Source organism: Haliotis asinina, chromosome 13, assembly GCF_037392515.1.
Source record: "Haliotis asinina isolate JCU_RB_2024 chromosome 13, JCU_Hal_asi_v2, whole genome shotgun sequence".
Classification (NCBI taxonomy): Eukaryota; Metazoa; Mollusca; class Gastropoda; order Lepetellida; family Haliotidae; genus Haliotis; species Haliotis asinina.
The window spans coordinates 29,203,429-29,226,098 of NC_090292.1; the positions used below are offsets into that span (position 1 = coordinate 29,203,429).

Consider the following 22,670-nt stretch of genomic DNA (forward strand, 5'->3'; position numbering starts at 1 on the left):
ACTCGGTGCATAGACATTACCTATACTCTGCACCCCAGCCTTTGACAAAGTTCATCCTGATGATGCACATTCGTGTGAGCTGGTACACAGACAGTACCTATACTCTGCACCCCAGCCTTTGACAAAGGTCATCCTGATGATGCACGTTCATGTGAGCTGGTACACAGACATTACCTATACTCTGCACCCCAGCCTTTAACAAAGCTCATTCTGATGGTACACATTCGTGTGAGCTGATACACGGATTCGAACCCTTGGTTGACAGACTGGGCCAGGAGGGCTGCGAACTCCTGGTTGTTGAAGATCTTCAGATTACACCCTGGAACAAAGATATCGATCATGTCTGTTATTTTAAACACAGGTTTGGTTTGTCTGCTGTTACAAGCACAGACAAAACTAAAAAGTGGTTGAATAATGCATGAGGCTTAATCCATGATAGTTGGCCATGATTCACCAGCAAATAGTAAACACTTCACTCGATCCATCAAGTAAATGACACATTGACAGTGTCCCAAAGGGGAGCTCTACCATGTCCCAAATTAGAGTTCTACAGTGTCCCAACACAAGAGTGAAGCAAGAGTGAATGAGTGAGTGAATCCAGTGATCAACAGTATGATCACTAACCTCTTACAACAAGCATGGGTTGCTGAAGACCAATTCTAACTCAGATCTTCATGGGTCCCAAAACAGAGTTCTACAGTGTCTCAAAGTGGAGTTGTGCAGTGTCCCAAAGGGGAGTCTTACAGTGTTCCAAAGTGGAGTTGTACAGTGCCTCAAAGTGGAGTTGTGCAGTGTCCCAAAGCGGAGTTTGTACAGTGTCCCAAAGAGGAGTTGTACACTGTCTCAAAGGTGAGTCCTTCAGTGTCCAATTGTGGTGTCCTACCATGTTCTTAAGGGGAGATCTACAGTGTCCCATTGTCGAGCACTATAGTGTTCTAAAGGGGAGCTGTACAGTGCCTCAAAGTGGAGATCTACAGTGTCCCAAAGGGGAGACCTACAGCGTTGCCTGAATGTCATTGAAGTACCCAGGGTTTTTCCCTCCATGCCTAAAAAGTCCCTACCCAGACCTGTCTGACTCACCTGGTGGTATCTTGCAGACAGTCGCCGGATGCCAGCCATAGCGCTGGTTGCAGTTGGGGCTCTGTACAAAGACAGCATTTTCACTGAGACACTCTGCAAACACCTCACCTCCGATGTAGTACAGGCGCACACCCTTGCCTGGAACAAAACAGATGATGCTTCATGCAAATCACAGTGAGACACCAGCAGTTCGTTGCATTTGGAAGATAGTAATTGGAATTATAGTATCTCATCTTCATGGAAACAAAATCTCATGTAACTGCCTGCCTGGCGGCCCCACCTTTATGCCCTGCTTGCCTGTGGCTAGTAACCTATCTGTCAACCTGGAGCCTGCTCGCCTGCCCGCTCGCCTGCCCGCCCGCCTACCTGCCTTCCTGCCTGCCTGCCTGCCTGCCAGTGGCTAGCAACCTTTCTGTCAACCTGAAGCCCATCTGCCTGTCTGCCTGCCAGTGGTCAATAACCTTTCTGTCAACCTGGCGTCCGCCTGGCTGTCTGCCTGTCTGCGGCTAGTACCCTTCCTGTCAACCTTGAGTCTGCCTGCCCATCCGCCTGCCTGTCCACCAGTGGCTAATAACCCTATTGTCAACCTGGAGCCCATCTGCCTGCCTGTGGCTAGTAACCTTTCTGTCAACCTGGCGTCCGCCTGGCTGTCTGCCTGCCTGTCCAACAGTGGCTAATAACCCTATTGTCAACCTGGAGCCCATCTGCCTGATCCTTTCTGTCAACCTGGAAGCTGTCCCCCTCATCTGCCCACTTGCCTGCCTGTGGCTAGTAACCTTATTGTCAACCTAGAGCCCAATCCACACTTCACTGGCCAGTCTTGTCTACACAAACCGACCACTGCACCTTTTACAAACATTGCACATTTTATGTACAAATGGTACCATAAACAAAAAATGTCCAAAAATTTTCAATATATTGTACTATATCTAACAAAATAGTGAAAATATTTTCATCGAAAAGTGAATCAGTATCTCAAGCAGTTGAGCAAAAATTAGGTTTGCTTAATGCAGCACTCAAAACAGAGAAGCATAGGAGACTGCAAAAGAAAACTTTGTTTGCTTATTGTGTAGTGCTGCACTCAACAATACTGCAGCTATGTGGCAGCAGTCTGTAAATAATTGAATGTGGACCAGACAATCCAGTGATCAACCTAAGGAGCATCATTATACACAATGGGGAGTTATGGAATCCAAATCTTACTTCTTACTGAAGGAAGAATATTATTTCTCTTGAGACCATGCTTTAAAGTATGACTAACCAATATGGCGTCTTGTCATCTCCACTTGCTGTGTTCGGTTGACATTTGATAGAAGCCCCAGACAAAAGCGCTCTGAGTTGGAGGGGTCTGTGAAGCCGTCGACGGTTAGCGAGGGCTGCGATGCGTGGAAGGTCTCTCCGACGCGGGTGTTCAACTCATAGTATGCAATGGAGCACCAGAACTCAGGCTCTTTGTAGGTGACAGGCTGAAGGTCGTTGTTCTCTGCTGCTGAGGAAAAGCAACAGAAAATATACACTAACTTCTTTCCCCAGTAAGTTTTAGTCAATGCTCAAGTATGCACAAATATACGTAATGGAAGAAGATATCCCGAAATATCGCAGACAGAGAGACTCACAAAAATTCCAAGAGCTTACCCTGGACCACAAACAGCCACTGTATCTGATATTGCACTTATCAGTCATGTCCACATGATCATGTTAGTCTAACCAGTCCTTACAACAAGGACTGGTTGCGAAAGACCAGTTCGAACCTGGTTCTAACTGTAAACTGGTTCTAAGTGGTCTTACTGTAAAGTACGACATCACTAACCAATATGGTGTCTGATCATCTTTATATGCTTGATGACTAATTCATTCCAGGCTCTGAAGTAATTATCTGAACACAATACACTAAACCATTTCAATACTACAGGACACCTATATTGCCCTTTATCATTTAAACTGTGTTCCACAGAAGACATCGCTAGTGTGAGATGAGACCATGTCTCCTGGGAGATATCGCTTTTGTGAGATCAGATGATATCTAATAGAAGATATCGCTTTTGCAGTAGATTTTGCATGATGCCCTGACAATGCTATGATGTCATGAACTTGATGACGTCACAATGCTATGACATCGTTGCACTGCCACTGCTGTGTTCCAAGATGTATATTTTTCACTGAATACTAAATGAAGAATGATTTTGGATAGTAAATAGAATCTCACCCTCGTGTCTACTGATATCAATTATATGAACATGCATTGATAAAGTAAAACTATCCTTGGCAAGCCTCAGATATTCGTTACTTTATCAACTCATGTTGATATATTTGATATCAGTAGACACTTGGGAGAGATTCTCTAAACATTATCATGAACCTACCCATCACACATCAACGGAGTCAGCCCGCCCAACACAGGCATGAATGGCATACACCAATTCTAATCGGGTAGTCACGTGATAGATTAATGTGAGGGGAAGAGATAACTTACGTAGTGCAGGGGGACTGGGTGACACATCAATTCCATCTGAAACAACAGGAATCCAGATGTAGTGAATGACGAGTGAGCAAGTGAGTGAATGAGGTGCACAAACATACAGTGAGTGCGTGAGTGAGTGAGTGAGTGAGGTACATAAGTGAATATTTTAGCTATATGGCGGTGGTCTGTAAAGCATTGAGTCTGGACCAGATAATCCAGTGGTCAGCAGCATGGGCATTGATCCGCACAATTCGGAACCGATGACATGTGTCAACCAAGTCAGCAAGTCTGACCACCCGATCCCGTTAGTTGCTTCTTACAACAAGCACAGTCACAACTTATGCTGAATGCCTATTCTAACCTGGACTTTCATGGGTTATGAGGTATACAAAGATCAGCAGATCCATTATGGCCATGGGATATAATTCTGCATAGACAGTTGCGGCGCCATTGATTACTGGCAGTGGATAACCCAACATCAAGATACTTTTCATCTAAGAAAGAAATGCTTCCCCAAACACACAGTTTACAAGATATCCTGGCTCCATTAAGGGACACAACTCTGCAAAGCAAACCAATAGTTTCCTTTTTTCACAAGTGAACCTAACCAAAAACTACTATTTTCACTTTTAGAGTTTGACAACACTTGTAGAGTTTGGGAGTGTGAAAATTCAAACAATTTGCCACCAGCACCTATTTCCGAGTTGTCAAATTGTTGTTGAGAAATAGGATCGGTCCCTATTCTCACTAAACTTTCAGTGTTGTCAAACGCATGAAGTGTTGAAAAACTTGTGTTGATCAGAAACAACCAATCACAGTCAACAAAACTGTCACATTATGTTCTGGCTGTCTGGTCAATTCGACCTACAAAATGGCATTGCTCACCTGACATGAAAGTTTAATAACATTTCTTTGACATTTGAAAACTTTTAAAATTTCAATTTTAATATGTGTTGTCTAACTTAAGTTTGCTGTGCGAAGGTCGCTTTGAAGGTGACTGCAAGAGTGTGAGCATGCTTGTGTGAGTGAGTTATAATACATGGACTTTGTATGACAATTATGACAGCGCAGTTTGATGAACAATTAATCCATTTATTCAGTCCTCAGTAAGACAGGTGAGTGAGTTGGTGAGTGAGTGAGTGAGCGAGCAATACTGAGTGCACTCAGCAATATTCCAGCTACGTGGTGGCTGTCTGCAAATAATCGAGTCTGGACCAGACAATCCAGTGATCAACAGCACACACATCCATCTGTGCAATCATGAACCAATGACATGTGCCAACCAAGTGAGTGAGTCTGACCACCCGATCCCGTTAGTCGCCTCTTTCGACAAGCTGAGTCGCCTTTCACAACAAGCATTAGTTGCTGAAGATCTATTCTACCCGGGACATTCACGGGTATTCTATACCCCATTACGACGAAGAACTTACCCATTCCAGAATTGTCCGTTGTATCACCTTCCTCGCTCATGTAGCCAGATGGCGGCGTGTCTGCAGAATAATACACGTAAATTACAAAAGGCATATGACATAATACTGGCCCTTCACATTTAGAGAATTGACTAGGGTGCAGTTTAGGGGTTTTCCAGTTCCTGCACCAAGTGCAATATGGCTTACCAGTTCCGCTGCACCATCAGCAATTGGTTGGACCATACAATAATGTCAGTGTTTCAAAAAAGGAAAATAAATACTTGCTCAGCAAATTTTCTTCAGCGATCATTATTGGACACATTCAACAGAACCTTACTCATGATAAGTGAAAAATAACTGCACAATGAAATAATGTCAGTGGTTCTAAATACTTGTTTAACAATTTTCATAACAAGTGATTACTATCCGATACGTTCAAAAGAACCTGACTCCACGATGATAAATGATTCTATTTTGCCTTAGTGAGTGAGTGAGTGAGTTTAGTTTTGCGCTGCACTCAGCAATATTCCAGCTATATGGCGGCGGTCTGTAAATAATTGAGTCTGGATCAGACAGTCCAGTGATCAACAACATGAGCATCGAGATGCGCAATTGGGAACCGATGACATGTGTCAACCAATTCAGTGAGCTTGACCACCCGATCCCGTTAGTTGCCTCTTACGACAAGCATAGTCACCTTTTATTTTGCCTTAGTTTTATTAAACAACAATTATATTATTACGTTTCATCAGTCTAGTTTACATAGCTGTTTTGACACACAGTCAGGAGATCAATACAAATAATTGTCTTACGGTATTTGCCATAATAAAAGGTCAGAACGCTTACAAAATTTACAAACAGCACCACTGATTTTTCTTATGAAAGGTATTGCATATTTATTTATAATGTTTTCATATTATGCTTTGTTTTTTCCTCGAGTATTGGATGTCAATCTCAACAGGACATTGTATTATCAATCTCAACTCCCTTGGGAGCACACAACTCTTTTGCAGCCACCAGGCGCTCCAAATTAATAAAGTGTGATACAGTGCTCACTGTCCAAAAATGGCCATAGATCAGTAAAATAATAATTTCTTATGCCTTGTGAAATATGTTACAATTAGGAGATAAACATCATGTGTTGGCCAATTTCCGGGTGTTATTGAGTATTTGAAGCACGGGAAATGAATTTGGAACTGACGGCGTCAAGTATTCAAATACTCAATAACACCCGGAAATTGGCCAACACATGATGTTTATCGACATTGTAAAAAAAAAAGTAAACCAAAGGGGTTTTACTGTCTGCACTCGTTTACATCGAGTATGAGTACAGCAGTAAAGTGTCATCAGCTGGCCGTTTCAGCTGGTTCCCATGGTAGCATCTGGAGTTGCTCATTTGTGACGTCATTCTAACGTTACGTCACAATATAATTTGAATGACGTCACCACTGTCGATGACACAAAAAAACAATTGTTTATGTGTAAATACACAGTGAATAGTCTTGCAGTTTCCGGGAATCTAATACCATTTGATCATGTTTTTCAACCAATCAGATTACAGAACACAGTGACTTTTGGTTTACAATTTCTACATTATGTTTGAAATATTGCATTTGATCTCATTATCAACAGCAAACCAACAGGGTGAGTGAGTGAGTATGGTATTATTCCAGCAGTATCATGGCAGGACACACCAGAAATGGACTTCACACATTAAACCCATGTGGGGAACGAACCCAGGTCTTCGAGTATGATGAGCAGACACTTTAACCATGAGACTACCCCAGTGACCAAAATCAAGAAGAACTGCTTAATTCCATAAGTAATATATGATATCTGGGATAACACTTTATCAATTTTTCCACATTTCTCTTTCTAAATAGCGTCATGTTCTCATAGTAAATAGATTTAGGATGAAACTATTTCAATGATTTTCTTGATTTTCTTGAAAAACAATAGCATGACACATTGTCGATGACAAAGTACAAAACCGTTTCGGCCGAACGGGGGACCAAATTGTGCAGAATCGCAAGCCTGACACTGGGAAGTATGAACATAGATTTGAAGCTCAATACAATAGGGGGTTGATGCGCTACATCCCGACGTCAAATATTCAAGATTAGACTCATAATGACAAAAAACATTATTGACTACAGCCTGTTCGTCTCCCCTCGCTGCCATCTTTGATAATATTTATGCCATTTCAGGATGCTATGGTTGCTGGGGTTTTTTTTATGCTGTGATTGCCGTTTTGTGCACTTGGCGACCGTTCTCGGGTGCTGTTGTAGCTGATACGCAAGTTTCGCTTCCATTTCAAACAATTAGTTTTCCATTACAGGGGGTTTGTTTCAGTTTTAGAGGATACTGTGGCAGTTTCTGGTGATTTTTGGTCTGTTTTGGTCGATATGATTTCAGTTTTGGTGTATATGAGTTTAGTTTTGATGATTTGTTCACCATTTGTGTGGTAGACCTGTTGAGTGCATTGGGAGAATAAGGATGGCCATTCTTATAAATTGTAGAAGTTTATTACGTTCTGTAAAGAAAAAACCCCAAAACAAGTTGATTATGGGTGTCTGCCAAAAGTGATGACCTTGACCTTCTACTGGTTCTTGACCTACCAGGGATATTGAAGTTCTCATTGATGCCAGCGGGGAAATCCGTGTTTTCAGGGACAGTTGTGGCGTAGTCGTCAAGCTTCGGGATGGTCTCTGGGATCTCAGTGTGTCGCGGCACCAGTACAGGGGGCAGCACTGTAATGGTATAGTCAAATATTAGTTCAAGCACATCATAAATATCAGTTCAAACTATAATGGACACAATAATTACAATTCACTGAAAGAGAATCGTTTTAAGAATTTCCTTTCCTTTCCTAAATGTGGCATGTGACAACTATTGTCTTCCACAATGAGTATGATCCACTAATGTGTGCTCCCCAATAACTGTGCTTCATGAAGATTGTGCTGAGCACCATGGCTGTTATCTCCTATTTTGATCCTAAACCTAAAGTGTGCTTCTCACTATATATTAGGTCATCTCTTGTTTTCCCAGAATAACCGCATTTGGGGTTTTTGTTTTGGAGGGACAGGTTTTACTTTTCACTAGGAAGACCTCTTCCCAGGTTTTACTTTTCATTAGTAAGACAGCTTCCCAGGTTTTACTTTTCATTAGTAAGACAGCTTCCCAGGTTTTACTTTTCCTAACTTTATATCAGCATCAACATTCCAATGATACATGAGCATTTGAAATCAATTGAAAAATATCATTCAAAATTAAACTCACACTACAAAGGTTTTCCGTAGCGGGACTGGAACCACAATTCTCACATTTGTAGCCAAATGCTTTACTGCATGGCCATCTACTTATAGTTACTGTCATTAAATTGATTTTATGCACGTTTCAGTTATTGTTATGCAACTTCATTAAATGATCATCTGCACTGTAATTACCCATCACTGACAGCGTATATGTTAGAGAAAACACTTCTCGGTTTTGGTAGACAATGTAAAACTGAACGGGGAGGGAAATCCCGAGGGGGCTCCCCGATGGTTTTACAGTTTTCTCATACACTTCAACCGTGTGAGATAGAGTATAGCCTCCGCTAAGTGCGCTAGTCCTCTACTCCCTTAATCCCATTGCAGGTGTAGCAAGGCATGGCGTCATCCCACAAATGACATCCTGACCTTGTCAGCTTGCTGACGGGGTTAACCTCTTTGGTCTTGTGGACCAGGTGTCCAACTTCAGACCAGAAAGAAGGTCCGTCGTTCGCATCCCAGCACGGGACTCGGAAATTTTGTGGCCGCTACATTGGCGCCCAACGTGTGGCTGAGCACGTTCATATCAAATATGAACAAAATAAGCCTCAGTACCCAACTGTGCAGCCCGGGACGTGCCTTCTGTTGACGGGGGAGTATGTAGCAGGGCGTGGAGTCATCCCACAGATGACATCCTTACCTTGTCAGCTTGCTGACAGGGTTAACAAGGCGTCCGACTTCGGATCGGAAGGTCCGTCGTTCGAATCCCAGCACGGGACTCGGAAAATTGTGGCCAATACACAGGCATTGGTGCACACTAACCGGTACAGTCCATGTGTGTGCAGGTAAGCGTATCGCTGTCACAACAATTTTTGTAGCTATTATTCCCTGTAGCTATTTGTCACTGTAGGCATTTGTAGACCAAACCAGAGAATCAAACCCAATTTGACCACTTCGCTACCTGGAATGGGGAACAAGAGGGTGAGTCAGACAGTCATCATGTTTGGTAAAAGAATTTTTAACTGTGCTGACTGCAAAGCTTTTGATTTGGGCCTCATTCTGTCATTTTGATCCCTGAAGAAATCATAGTTTTTTTCTTAAATTACAGACTATTTTATAGCAGCTGAGTTGAAAGACAAATGATTTGTCCTTATATCTAATACAAATCGCAAGTTCTTGTCCAATGAAATCGCTTAAATCTGTGTCCACATCAGAGTGACGTCCATTTTGATTATGTTGTGTTAATGGAGATATTACTGACAAAAATCAACTTGAAAGTTAATAGTCACATTTATCCAACCAGGTACCCGTTTTCTCCTGGGAGAACAGAAGCATTTTCATGTGCTTGGTTGGAGACCACATGTGTCACATATGCTTCGTTGTGGGGCAGGAGAGAAGTCCTAGAAACTCTGAGAAGTGAAGCTGCCACACACAGTCACCCATCCAAAGACTGAAGAGACTATGACCTATGCTCTACACACACCACCACCAAACTTTTCTGCACATATGCAAAATCTCTCAATTTTCTTCTATAAAACATACAAAGCAAATTAAAAATCCAAGACGATTAAATCTTGACTAAGTCACTTCTAGCCAGTTTGTTTTCACAAGTCTTTGAGAATCAGAATAAGTCACCTTGTAACTAGCTTGTCTCTATAAATCTTTGAGTGTCAGAATATGTCACACTGTGTCCAGTTTGTCTGCAGTAAACAACAGAACACACAGTCATTGTTGTCCCTCAGGAAGAAAACATCCTGTAGACAACTAGTCTTGTCTCACAGTCCATCAACCACATAATTGTCTCTTCCACCCAGCTACAGCCATTTGGATCAGAAGGACTGTGCTCCACCTTTAAGCACCAGAAGACCTGTGCCCCATCTTAGAGCAGCAGAAGATGTGTGCTCCACCTTTGAGCAGCAGAAGACCAGTGCTCCACCTTTGAGCACCAGAAGACCTGTGCTCTACTTTTGAGCACCAGAAGACCTGTGCTCCACCTTTGAGCACCAGAAAGACACTGACTCCTCAAGGAAGGAACTTGTGGACAGTCCTCTCAAGGCAGAGGAAGACAGACTGACACTGTTTGGAGCTAGATGAGAGAAGATATTTTCCCACAGTTTTAAAACTGGGATCTGTGGCTGGAGGGAGACAGGTTCACTTTTTAAAAAAAACTGCATGCTACAGACGGTAAAGGTGATCCTTCTATTCTCTTCCAGATCAAAACAGTATACCTCTTTCACATCTACCTCTGAGCACATTACACTGATCAAAAAGATTCAAAAGATGCTCGCAAAGAAAATCAGAAATCTCCATCCACGATATCTCGTCGTTCGATTCCCAGCAAGGGACTCGGAAATTCCGATAAGACTCCACTATACCCTGGAGGCATGTAGGGCTGGCTTTTCATACAATCAGGTCTATGTTGAGAAGTTGAACATATCAATCACAGCTCACTTTAGCTTTTTAAATATCTAACCCATCAAACGTGGTAACACAAACCATGCAGAGGTACTCTGAAAGATGTAGAAGGAGTTACTGCATACATTTCTGCATACAAGTTTCTGTTAACCTGCTAATTTATCTATGTGACTTCACCAAAGCTGAGTCATACTGCAAACAACTTTCTGCAGCTTAGTCCACTATCTTTGTTAACAATGGCACATTTGGTTCTAACGGCGGCATAGCCAATTGGCTACTGAGAGAACATGAAGCCAGCAAAGGGAGGTAATAAAATTATTGTGCCAAACCATAAATGCATCTAGAGTATAGTGGAGTTAATTGCAATGTATACACTTGAGGTATCAAGGATGTATGTCGTAATTCGTGTAGAACCTGAACGCTTTCTGAGCCCACTGTCAAATAAATGATGGGGTGAAAAACACTTGAAAATTAAAAAATATAACATTATTTCATATAGGCATTTGCACCAGCCTAGAGATATGATTCTGTCTCTGGAGAATATATGAAAACAGGAGTCAGCATGTTCGTATGTCTGAAAGTTTGAAATAGAAAAAGAACTGGAAAGTCCTGACTGATTAGCATTGTTCTTGACTCTGACTATTGGATCATATTTTGTATATTGTGGAGATATAAAATATATAGAGACCATGGTCTCCCTGCCTCTATAATTGATCAACTGAATTGGCCTATTCCCTTCTGGGTTAATTCTCGCTCGTGAGCGAGCGAGCGAGTTTAGTTTTACGTCGCACTTAGCAATATTCCAGCTATATGGCGACGGTCTGTAAATAATCGAGTCTGGACCAGACAATCCAGTGATCAATAACATGAGCATCGGTCTGCGCAATGGGGAACCGATGACATGTGTCAACCAAGTCAGCTAGTCTGACCACCCGATCCCGTTAGTCGCCTCTTACGACAAGCATAGTCACCTTTTATGGCAAGCATGGGTTGCTGAAGGCCTATTCTACCCCGGGTAGACCTTCACGGGTCCTCGCTCGGGAAAACCCAGGTGTATGTCTGGAATGTTTTACTTTTGGTCGATTTCTACCTTTTTAAGCGGTTGATTTTCAAACCAATTCTAACTCTTGGGACATGGAATCCGTGAGAGTTTACCTCAGCATTCAAATTATGCATTTGAAACTAAAAGCAAAATATCATCACAGAGCAATTTCAAGTAAAATTATTGTTATTTAGGAAGAACTGAACCCACAATTATCAGACTGTTAATCAGACGCTCTACCTCACAGCCACCTAGCCCACAAAGACTGAATGATCAATTTATGAATCAACATTATCAACTTTAGTTACTGTCAATAAATTGATTTTACTAATGCTTCAGTTACTGTTATGTAGCTTCATTACTTAATAATCACATATGATCATCTAATTACCCAGAACTGACGGACTAAAAAGTCAGAGAAAACATTCCTCCTCGCTTTTGGTAGCAACTGTAAACCCTCCGAGTCAGGAAAATCCATTTCCTACCAAAAGCAAGGAGGCATTTTTTCTTCTTTACATAATGGCTGGAGTCAATACTGCAATCAGACAATGCCTAATGCCCTTTTCTAACACTGTTTTCGGTGGTCAAGCTAGAAAGGACATAGAAAGGACATATGCTTCTCCCGATGACACTGACTTGTCCACTGGATTTGTCTCTGAAGCTCCAGTTTGAGATGATGCTGTAGGGAGCTTTCAGTGTGCTTGCTGGGAGATTAAGTGAGTATGGTTTTGTGCCACTTATACAGGTGAGTGAGCGAGTTTGGTTTTACGCCGTACTCAGCAATATTCCATCTATATGGCGGCGGTCTGTACATAATAGAGTCTGGACCAGACAATCCAGTGATCAACAACATGAGCATCGATCTGTGCAATTGGGAACCGATGACATGTGTCAACCAAGTCAGCGAGCCTGCCCATCTGATCCCGTTAGTCGCCTCTTACGACAAGGTGAGTCGTCTTTTATGGCAAACATGGGTTGCTGAAGGCCTATTCTATCCCGGGATCTTCACGGGTCCCACTTATATAAACCTGAAGTCTGCTTCTTGCTATACATTAAGTCATCTCTTGTTTTCCTAGAAGAACCACATTTGAGGTTTTTGTTTTGTTAGCATGACCTCTTCCCAGATTTTACTTTTCATTACTGTCTTTTCCTAACTCTATATGAACATCAACATTCAAATGATATCAGAGTGTTTGAAATCAATTGAAATATATTGTTCAAGATTAAGTTCAAAGTGCAAATACTTTCCCAAGCAAGACTGGAACTGCAACTTTCTGATTTGTATGAACACGCTTTACCACACAGCCACCCGGCCGATGGAAGAAGCGGTGTTGAATTATCTATTTATAGTTACTGTCATTAAATTGATTTCAATCGTGCTTAAGTTATTGTTATGTAGCTTCATTAAATGATCATCTACATTGTAATTACCCATCATTGACGGTATATATGTTAGGGAAAACACTTGTCCTCGGTTTTGGTAGACAATGTAAAACCATCTGGGTCGGGAAATGCCCCCATTCTAGCTTTACACTGTCCACCAAAACCATGGCAGCAATTTCTATACTTAGCAATTTTCCAGCAACATCATGGCAGGGGGCACCAGAAATGGCATTCACACATTGTACCCATGTGGGAATCGAACACTGGTCTTCAGTGTGATAAGTAAACACTGTAGCCACTAGGCCACCCTGACTGTCACTCAACTTCACTGTTCACTGGATCAGTACATTTGTGTTTGGGGTTTATTTTCTTTAAATTTCAAGATGGAGTTGAAATTTCATGGCAGTATATTGAAGCGTCAAGACATGTGAAAACTTTAAATTACATACGTTGAACTTTAACTTATTATCCATGCTATCTTGAAATTAGACTTACACACCCTGAAAATTTCAACATGGTATTTGGCAATTTCAAGAAAGGAACATTGAAATGCAAATGTTCCCTGCAATACAGCCACTGGGTAAAGACCAGAGACATTTAGAGAAGCTGCTGATTTCTTCTCCCGGCCAGCCATGGGCTAGCACTGAAGGCCAATACAACTGTCTGAAATAAGTGGACTCACTGGCCCAATCAAATGAGTATTGATTCCTTCCAGACCTCTTCAGAAATCTATACCCGACTGCCTTGCACACCTGTAAACTGAAAACAGTAATTTGGGGGTTTCTTTTTTTCATCTTTTTTCAAGCAGATTTACTGGAATAATGGAATAACATAATTTTTAAAATAGCCTCATGTTATGCATCCGTACAACCAAATACAGAAATTTTATTAGAAAACAATATTTTTTATCCAAGAATTATTCATAAAAAAATTTAAAAAGAATTTCCTAGTGAATATGTGAATTCAAGTATTTAGTGTCATTTAAGGAACAGGAATATTTCGAGTATTTTTAGAGTGTGTTTGGCATGATGAGCAGATGCTACCGTACTGCCCCCAGAGTGAGTGAGTGAGTGAGTGAGTGAGTGTGTGAGTGAGTGAGTGTGTGTGTGAGTGAGAGTGTGTGAGTGAGTGAGTGAGTGAGTGAGTGAGTGAGGTTTAACACCGCTTTATACCAGCAATATCACCATGGGGACACCAGAAATGGACTCGAACGTGGAACATCATCAGGACATTTGCAGAGGAGGCAAACTTATATATTTTTTTGCAACAAGTCATTTTTTTTTCAAACATCAAGCATTGTCACTAGGGTGACATAATCCCCCGCAAATTTTATATTTAACAAGGAATGAAAGTAAAGGTTGTAATTCAAGATGAAGTTAAATGTCAACAAAAACCTGACCAATCAACTCTCTTGATACCTTCATATGTAGCTGTTCAAACAAACAAATATTTTCAAGACTAACTTTGATCTTGAATGTCACTGAGTACAAAATATGCAAAAATAGTTATAAAGAAATCGCTTATTGCAAAACATTCAAGGGGCGTCTTGAAAGTCTATGAAAAAAATCCAGTAAACTGTAAACTGAGATATTTTGCTGACAATCTTTACATGTAGGTCAGCATGCTGAAATCTTCAAAGTGTTGCCACGAACTTGAAAATTATGTGCAGGTCACCAAAACTGCACATTGCACCTTTCCTGGATAAAGCATTGAGTTGAATATGAAGAAAATTGACTGAACGGTTATTGAGATATTTTGTTCACAAGGGTAAAATGCTAAAGTCTGCTGTGACCTTGAAATGAAGGTCAAGGTCACTAAACCTGACTGGGCCCTTTCTTTCACTGTGTTGAATCTAAGTACTAAATATGAAATGAATCTAGTTGATGGTTAAGATATTCCAATTTGTACATATGGACAGACAGAGCCTAAATACTATATCCCCTGCCACGTATTTCATGCAAAGTGAGGATAAAAATGCGTAAAAAATTCAAGCAAAGACAGCACCTGTGACGCCCCCCAAATGTTTGTGACACTGACAGGTGTTGTTCCAAAGGTAGCTATGTTTGATTTACACCATAGTCTTTGGCTGTAAAATATGCTCAAATCTGATGTAATGAAACTAAGGAATGAAACATACCAATGACAAGAGTGATTGAGTGAGTGTGTGAGTGTAAGTGTTGAGAGAGTGTGAGTGAGTGAGAGCGTTGAGTGTGAGTGAGTGAGTGTGTAAGTGAGGTTTAACACTGCTTTAACATTAACCCAGCAATATGATGATAAGGGACATCAGAAATTGGCTTCACACATTTATACTGATATTGGGCATTGAAACCAGGCCACAATTTCTCAAAACAAACTTTTCATTCAAATATCAAACTGAGTTTCACAATTTGAAACAGCTGAATTTTTAACACAACTGCATTTTTGACATATTAAACCCAAACAAATCAAGTTATCTGTTCACGAAACTCAAACTGTTTCCTACAGTTTGAGTTTTGTGCCGATTTCAGTTCATTCTGAGAAATTTGAGTAAAACCTAAATCTATTTTACTTCTCAGGCAAATCTAGCGAGGGCTACAAAAAGATTGTGACCAGTGCTCCGAACAATTCAAAATTAAAATTGAGGTGTTCGGTAAGATAAATATGTTGTTCAATGAGCCCATAGGATGATGTGCCCTCAATGTTCGTTTATGTCCCCTTTGCCCTTTGAGTTCATCAACCCATGACCAGTGAACAATTTATGCCCCCTCGTCACGACAATACAATAATCACAACATTTTGGGTTGGATGAAAAAAGATTCTTCAACTTGTCCCTTGCGCAAAAATGGATGGGACAAATGGAGAGCAAGAAATGAGTTTGCGCCCATCAAGAGCAAGGGGGGTAACTCACCTGGTGGTTCAACCCTTGTGTAGTGGTAGGGGTTGACACATACTTCGTCCTTCTTCAGCAAGAATGCGTACTCGCATTTGTCGATGGCTCGCAGCTCTTGGTGGGAGTTGAGGTCTGACCAGCGCCACAGGCGGCAGTAGATGACATGCGGCAGACCCTTGCGGTGTGAGACTTGGAGGCGGCCATCGAGAGACCTGCAACAAGGGAGATCACTTTAGTTACTGAGGCATATGGCTGTGCAAACACCTCAAAGCTGTATCATCCCATCAACTTTTCTGGTGAAACAGGGGAGGTCACTCTAATTACCAAGGGAGATAACTAAGCAAGCACCTAAAAATCAGGGTAATGTTTTCCCTGATTCAACACTGGGCATCCTATGAACAGCTTATATTGAATACAATCAGTCTCAGTTCACTCCTGAAAAAAGGAAATCTCTCCAGTTACAAAGGGAAATATAGAGAATCTCACCCTAGTGTCTTCTCATATCAGTTATACCAACACAAGTTGATAAAGTTACAAGTAACTAAGGCTTGATGAGGATATTTTTAACCTTTATCAACAAGTGTTAATATGATTGATATCTGTAGACATGAGGGTGAGATATTCTATTTATCATATAAACAATTCTTTATTAGTTTTCAATGAAAGATGTACATCTCTCAACATTGTAGTACCTATAGACTTGCAGTGCGGCATAGTCCTAGCATTATGACGTCATAACATTGTTAAGGCATTGTACAAAAGGCAATGTTTTTACCTTATCAGACAAAGATCATCCAATTATCAACTGATTATATTGAATGTAATCATTCTCAGTTCCCTGCTGAAGCCAACTGAGTGAGTGAGTGAGTGAGTGAGTGAGTGAGTGAGTGGGTGAGTGAGTGAGTGGGTGAGTGAGTAAGTGAGTGCATTTAGCAAAACTACCACAAGGGAGTCTTAAATAATAAAGTCGCATTTCATAGAATGTTGTGTTTATCAAAAAATTATTAGAAAATTAACACACTGATTCACTGGGGACACCACAGGAGGGAAAGGTGTATCCATGTAGGAAATAGTATCCAGGTCTACTAAATACAGTGTTAGAAGACACCTCAGGCAGTGTCATCACTTGATAAATCTGTTTTTTTGAAATGGTATATGTTTCCATTTATTTATTCACATCAATGAGACTGCGTGAAGCTCATAACAAAACTGAAAAAAAAAAAAATGTATTCACTGAGATAAGAACATGTAATCTTATAATAACGTTTGATATTTCATAGCTTAAAGAAAGCACAATACAAAATATGCTGTATGAGTGAGTGAGTATGGTTTTATGCCGCTATTAGCAACATTCCAGCAATATCATGGTGGGGGACACCAGAAATGGGTTTCACACATTGTACCCATGTGGGAAATCGAACCCTGGTCTTTGCCGTGATGAGCAAATGGTTTAACCACTAGACTACACTAGCATCCCTATGTTGTATGGTAATTATTATTATTATTATATTACTTATATTTATGCAAATAAACCTGAACACTCGCAATTTGACAAAACACAAAGCTGAATATGCCATCAAAAATACTAAAAGTACTTTTGCATGCAAACACAAAAGTATTTGAAATTTGAGAGTATATTTCAGAATTTCAAAATTAACATGACACACTACATTGAAAGAAACAAAACTTACATCTATCCTACATATAAAAGTTAAGAGTACTTGCAATACACATACAGTTTATATCAAAACACTATGTTTAACAAGCAGAAAAAGTTTTTTTTACAAAACTACATTTCCTGTAAACAAAACGAACTTGCAATCTGACCATGAACCATTAACTGAAAAGAAGACATTGAACGTGTTTGTACCCTTAATATCAGAGATTTAAAATCCGATCAAATAAATGAATTAAGAGTAAGACCATATTTAGCATTGTGCTGAAGTGTATTATTTTCATAGCAATGCCAGCTATGGCCAGTCTATCAGTAGACCAACGACTGCTGTCAGACCAAGACGATCATCTGTTACCATGACAACCATTGTGCATTATTGGCCATCTCACTTACTCTGAAGGTTACCATTCATTGAGCAACAGGACACGGTCAATTTCAGTGATAAGACGTAACAGTCTCTAGCTAACTTATCATTAAAAGAAATATGGACATTAATCACATAATGAATTCAGATCTCATAAATTTTTCAGTGAAGCATTTCAAACATTTTAATGGACTGACACATTAGGTTTTCCTGAATTAATACTTTTTTTTTAATTATCAGAAAAATTGGAGGAACTGGACACAATGTGATTGAAATACGGTACTCAAACATGTAATGACTAATGTCTAAATCATGACAGGTATTCGAGTACAGCATTAACGTAAAAATCACACTACACAGGATTTTTACCTCAACTCACAAACATGGTCCACGGAATCCAGTTTTTTCTTAAAGAGTCTATGCATGCAAAAGGAGCAATCCATGAAGTAATTGTTTAGAGAACTATATGTTATGATTACATTTCAGAGCCCAGAATGTATCACTGATCATGTGGACTGATGGGTGAAATGATGCATGTACCTAAGAGAAACAACCAAACACTCAGCATGTCATAGATGTGTTGTGGGTACAGTGAATAATATCGCATGTCCCTCTGGATGCAATCAAGGCTCCCAGACTCAAGTCTGTTCCATCCCATTGTGTGTACCAGACACACATTTGCACCTCTTGTAAAACCCTGCATTAGACAACTTTAATCAACGAAACAATATTGGAATAAAACTTATTTAGAACCCCAAGTTAACATATATAACGAAGTTACCTGCATAAAATACCAATATTCACAACACATTCGTAATATCAAACAATTCACTGAAAAAAAGAAGCTCAATTTCCCCTAAATAGCCCCAAATCTTTAAGTACATTCCAAGAAAAATACATTAGAAATTAGATTCTGATCCAGACGATCCAGATACATGGACCACAATGTCGAAAATATATTTCAGGTGCTTATCTCAGAGGTCTATGTACATCCAACTTCCTTGTTCTTTCTCTCAGTGCTAATATATTTCAAATTTGATTTTTTGTCCACAAGAGCAATAAGTGAAATCATTACCACCAGACGATTCCGTGGAAGTTTGCTGGTCTGTTTTTGTATTGACGAGAGAAGGCGCTGTACATGTCGTAATCATTAGGTTGAGAAATCAATATTCCGCCAGGCCAGACAGTCGTGTCAAAACTCCGACGTAGCAATGTCTGGAAAACTCTTGGAGAATCTCGTCTCGGAATACAGACGTATGGTTTCATTTCTCCACATTATCGAACTCTTCCGGTAGTGACATCAGGTTTAAGTGTCAAAGAGATTGACGTGAATTATTTCGCAATATTGAGATGACTTTTTTTTTTATGTTGAAAATTTGGGCAATTTCAAAACATAGATTTCTCATCGCCTCCTGATACAATGATTGATGTGTCTAATTTCATCTTGAAATTATTTTATAAATGTGCCATTCTCTTCTTCCTCTTTACTCTTTGGTGAGTTTGAATAAACACCCATCAATACCTTAATACCAATTTTGATTTCACGATTTCTTGAACTGAATTCTTACCTTAAAATATGATGAATAACTTAGCAGGGAGCTAACATAGCCAAAACAACAATGAGCTATGAACAGCTAAGTGTGGGCAGTCTGCTTGATAAATCTCTACAACTGATTAACTACAATTGATACAAAGTAAATGGATTCTCATCATAATTACCAATGTCTTATTTACATCTATGTACTATTACCTAAAAAGAAGACACTGAACGTGTTTGGACTCCTAATGTCAGAGATTTAAAATCCGATCAAATAAATGAAATAAGATTAAGACCATATTTAGCATTGTGCTGAAGTGTATTATTTTCATAGCAATGCCAGCTATGGCCAGTCAGACCAGTCTGCTTGATAAATCTCTACAACTGATTAACTACAATCGTAAACCAAAAGTCACTGTAATCTGATTGGTTGAAAAACATGATCAAATGGTATTAGATTCCCGGAAACTGCAAGACTATTCACTGCGTATTTACACGTAAACAATTGTTTTGTTGTGTCATCAACAGTGGTGACGTCATTCAAATCATATTGTGACGTAAAGTTAGAATGACGTCACAAATGAGCAACTCCAGATGGTACCTTGTGAACCAGCTGAAACGGCCAGCTGATGACACTTTACTGCTGTACTCATACTCGATGTAAACGAGTGCAGACAGTAAAACCCCTTTGGTTTACTTTTTTGTTTACAATGTCGATAAACATCATGTGTTGGCCAATTTGCGGGAGTTATGAAGTATTTGAAGCACAGGAATATTTCATTTGAAACCTCCGGCTGATGCTGTCAGTTCCAAATTCATTTCCCGTGCTTCAAATACTCAATAACACCCGGAAATTGGCCAACACACGTTGTTTATCTCCTAATTATACATCTGCATTATTTACTGCTTTTTGATTTGACCAATACACAATATTTGGTGGAACTGAAATCTAAAGAGCTTATTTAACAACAAAAACAACAACCTGAGCATAAAACTAAATCAAATTTAGAATTGCTTGATGGATGAATTGCTACTTGGACAGTTAAAAATAGAACAATTCTGCATGTATACATGGGAAAAAACAGTTTAAGGTTGAAGATAAATTTGACACATTATTTCAAGGCAAATCAAATGACTCTTCCTCCCAAAATTATCAAATGAAAATAGCAAACTTTCCGAAAGAAATTCAGTTTTCACCATATCCATCTTTGATACTGAAGATTATGAGTAAGTGAAGACAAAGTCGAACACAGATGCGCACGAGTGAGTGGGTATGGTCTTACCCCGCTTTTAGCAGTATTCAACCAATATCACTGCGAGGGCACCAGAAATGTGCATCACATATTGCATCAATGTCGAGAATCGAACACAGGCCTTCGGCATGACGAGCAAGTACTTTGCCCACAAGGCTACCCCACTCGGCTACCCCTAATGGTCCCTTGCTTGAAGAGGAGTGGTTGGCTGGTCTGGAAGTTTTCAAATATCACCATGAATGCCCCCGACAGGTCTTAATCTTTGAAAACTAAAAGGGTTGAAAAACTCAGTTCAGCTTTACGCCGCTTTTAGCAAAAGGCATGAGTTTGTAGTTTGCCTCAAATATCTGCCAAGTTCTGCACAGAAATATTGAATGGTTTTCGAGTTCTGCTTAGGAAACGAAGCCAATCCCTCCATTTTGTGACTAAGCCTGAAACCAAGGAAACCGGGAAAATAATAAATCACAAAAATCTGTACATAGCAAAAGGCACCACATTGGGGTCTGCCACACATATCTATCAAGTTTTACTGACAGATATTAAGAGTTTTTGAGTTCTGCTCCGGAAACGAAACACACCTCTCACTTTTGAGACAAAGTCCAAAACGTTTCCATGGAAACCGAGAAAATGATAAATCACAAAAACCTGTACATAGCAAAAGGCACCAATTTAGGTGAGATTGAGTGAGATTGAGTGAGTGAGTGATTTTAAGGGGGTCACCCAATTTATTTTGGTAGGGTAGTGAGGTCATCAGTTTTGTACACATGTACTGGGGCCCAGGAGAAGGTGGAGGTGGGTGGGCATGTCAGTAATTTCGTACACATGTACTGGGGCCCAGGAGAAGGTGGAGGTGGGTGGGCATGTCAGCAATTTTGTACACATGTACTGGGGCCCAGGAGAAGATGGAGGTGGGTGGGCATGTCAGCAATTTTGTACACATGTACTGGGGTCCAGGAGAAGGTGGAGGTGGGTGGGCATGTCAGCAATTTCGTACACATGTACTGGGGCCCAGGAGAAGATGGAGGTGGGTGGGCATGTCAGTAATTTCGTACACATGTACTGGGGCCCAGGAGAAGGTGGAGGTAGGTGGGCATGTCAGCAATTTCATACACATGTACTGGGGCCCAGGAGAAGGTGGAGGTGGGTGGGCATGTCAGTAATTTCGTACACATGTACTGGGGCCCAGGAGAAGGTGGAGGTGGGTGGGCATGTCAGCAATTTCGTACACATGTACTGGGGTCCAGGAGAAGATGGAGGTGGGTGGGCATGTCAGCAATTTCGTACACATGTACTGGGGCCCACAGAGGGTGGAGGTAGGTGGGCATGTCAGCAATTTCGTACACATGTACTGGGGCCCAGGAGAAGATGGAGGTGGGTGGGCATGTCAGTAATTTCGTACACATGTACTGGGGCCCAGGAGAAGATGGAGGTGGGTGGGCATGTCAGCAATTTCGTACACATGTACTGGGGCCCAGGAGAAGATGGAGGTGGGTGGGCATGTCAGTAATTTCATACACATGTACTGGGGCCCAGGAGAAGGTGGAGGTAGGTGGGCATGTCAGCAATTTCGTACACATGTACTGGGGCCCACAGAGGGTGGAGGTGGGTGGGCATGTCAGCAATTCCGTACACATATTTATCAAAGTATTATGCTTGACAGTTATAGGAGGGGTTGTCACTTACTTTGTACAAGAATCTTAGAGAGGGTTCATTCAGTTTGTACATGCTTCCCCATGTACACCATAGTGGTGTTCCAATTGATTTAAATAATCACAGTGACCAAATGACCAAGCAATCGATCGCATTTTCTCATAATTGATGTGTAAAGGTATTCTAGAAACAAAGGTATATTTGGTCAAAGAAATTAAAAAACTATTTTTTTCTTATTATCATCATATCAAATAGTGAACAATTCAACACCAGTGACATGT

The 22,670-nt window shown here is 40.6% G+C and overlaps 1 protein-coding gene across 3 annotated transcripts in view; it reads right to left on the reverse strand.

Annotated features, from left to right (window-relative positions):
• Positions 1-22,670, reverse strand: part of LOC137259887 (mothers against decapentaplegic homolog 3-like) — an 85,895-nt gene that overhangs the window by 7,662 nt on the left and 55,563 nt on the right. For 2 of the 3 annotated variants that reach the window (XR_010954714.1, XM_067797526.1), the window contains exons 2-8: positions 15,929-16,122; positions 7,569-7,700; positions 4,972-5,031; positions 3,554-3,589; positions 2,342-2,569; positions 1,081-1,218; positions 175-319 (exon numbers count right to left, since the gene is read on the reverse strand). Coding sequence is in view for 2 of the 3 variants with exons in the window: in XM_067797526.1 (XP_067653627.1) it covers positions 175-319; positions 1,081-1,218; positions 2,342-2,569; positions 3,554-3,589; positions 4,972-5,031; positions 7,569-7,700; positions 15,929-16,122 (933 nt within the window). In the remaining variant the exon portion in view is untranslated. The remainder of the gene's footprint in view (positions 1-174; positions 320-1,080; positions 1,219-2,341; positions 2,570-3,553; positions 3,590-4,971; positions 5,032-7,568; positions 7,701-15,928; positions 16,123-22,670) is intronic. The other variant, XM_067797527.1, reaches the window with a different exon arrangement.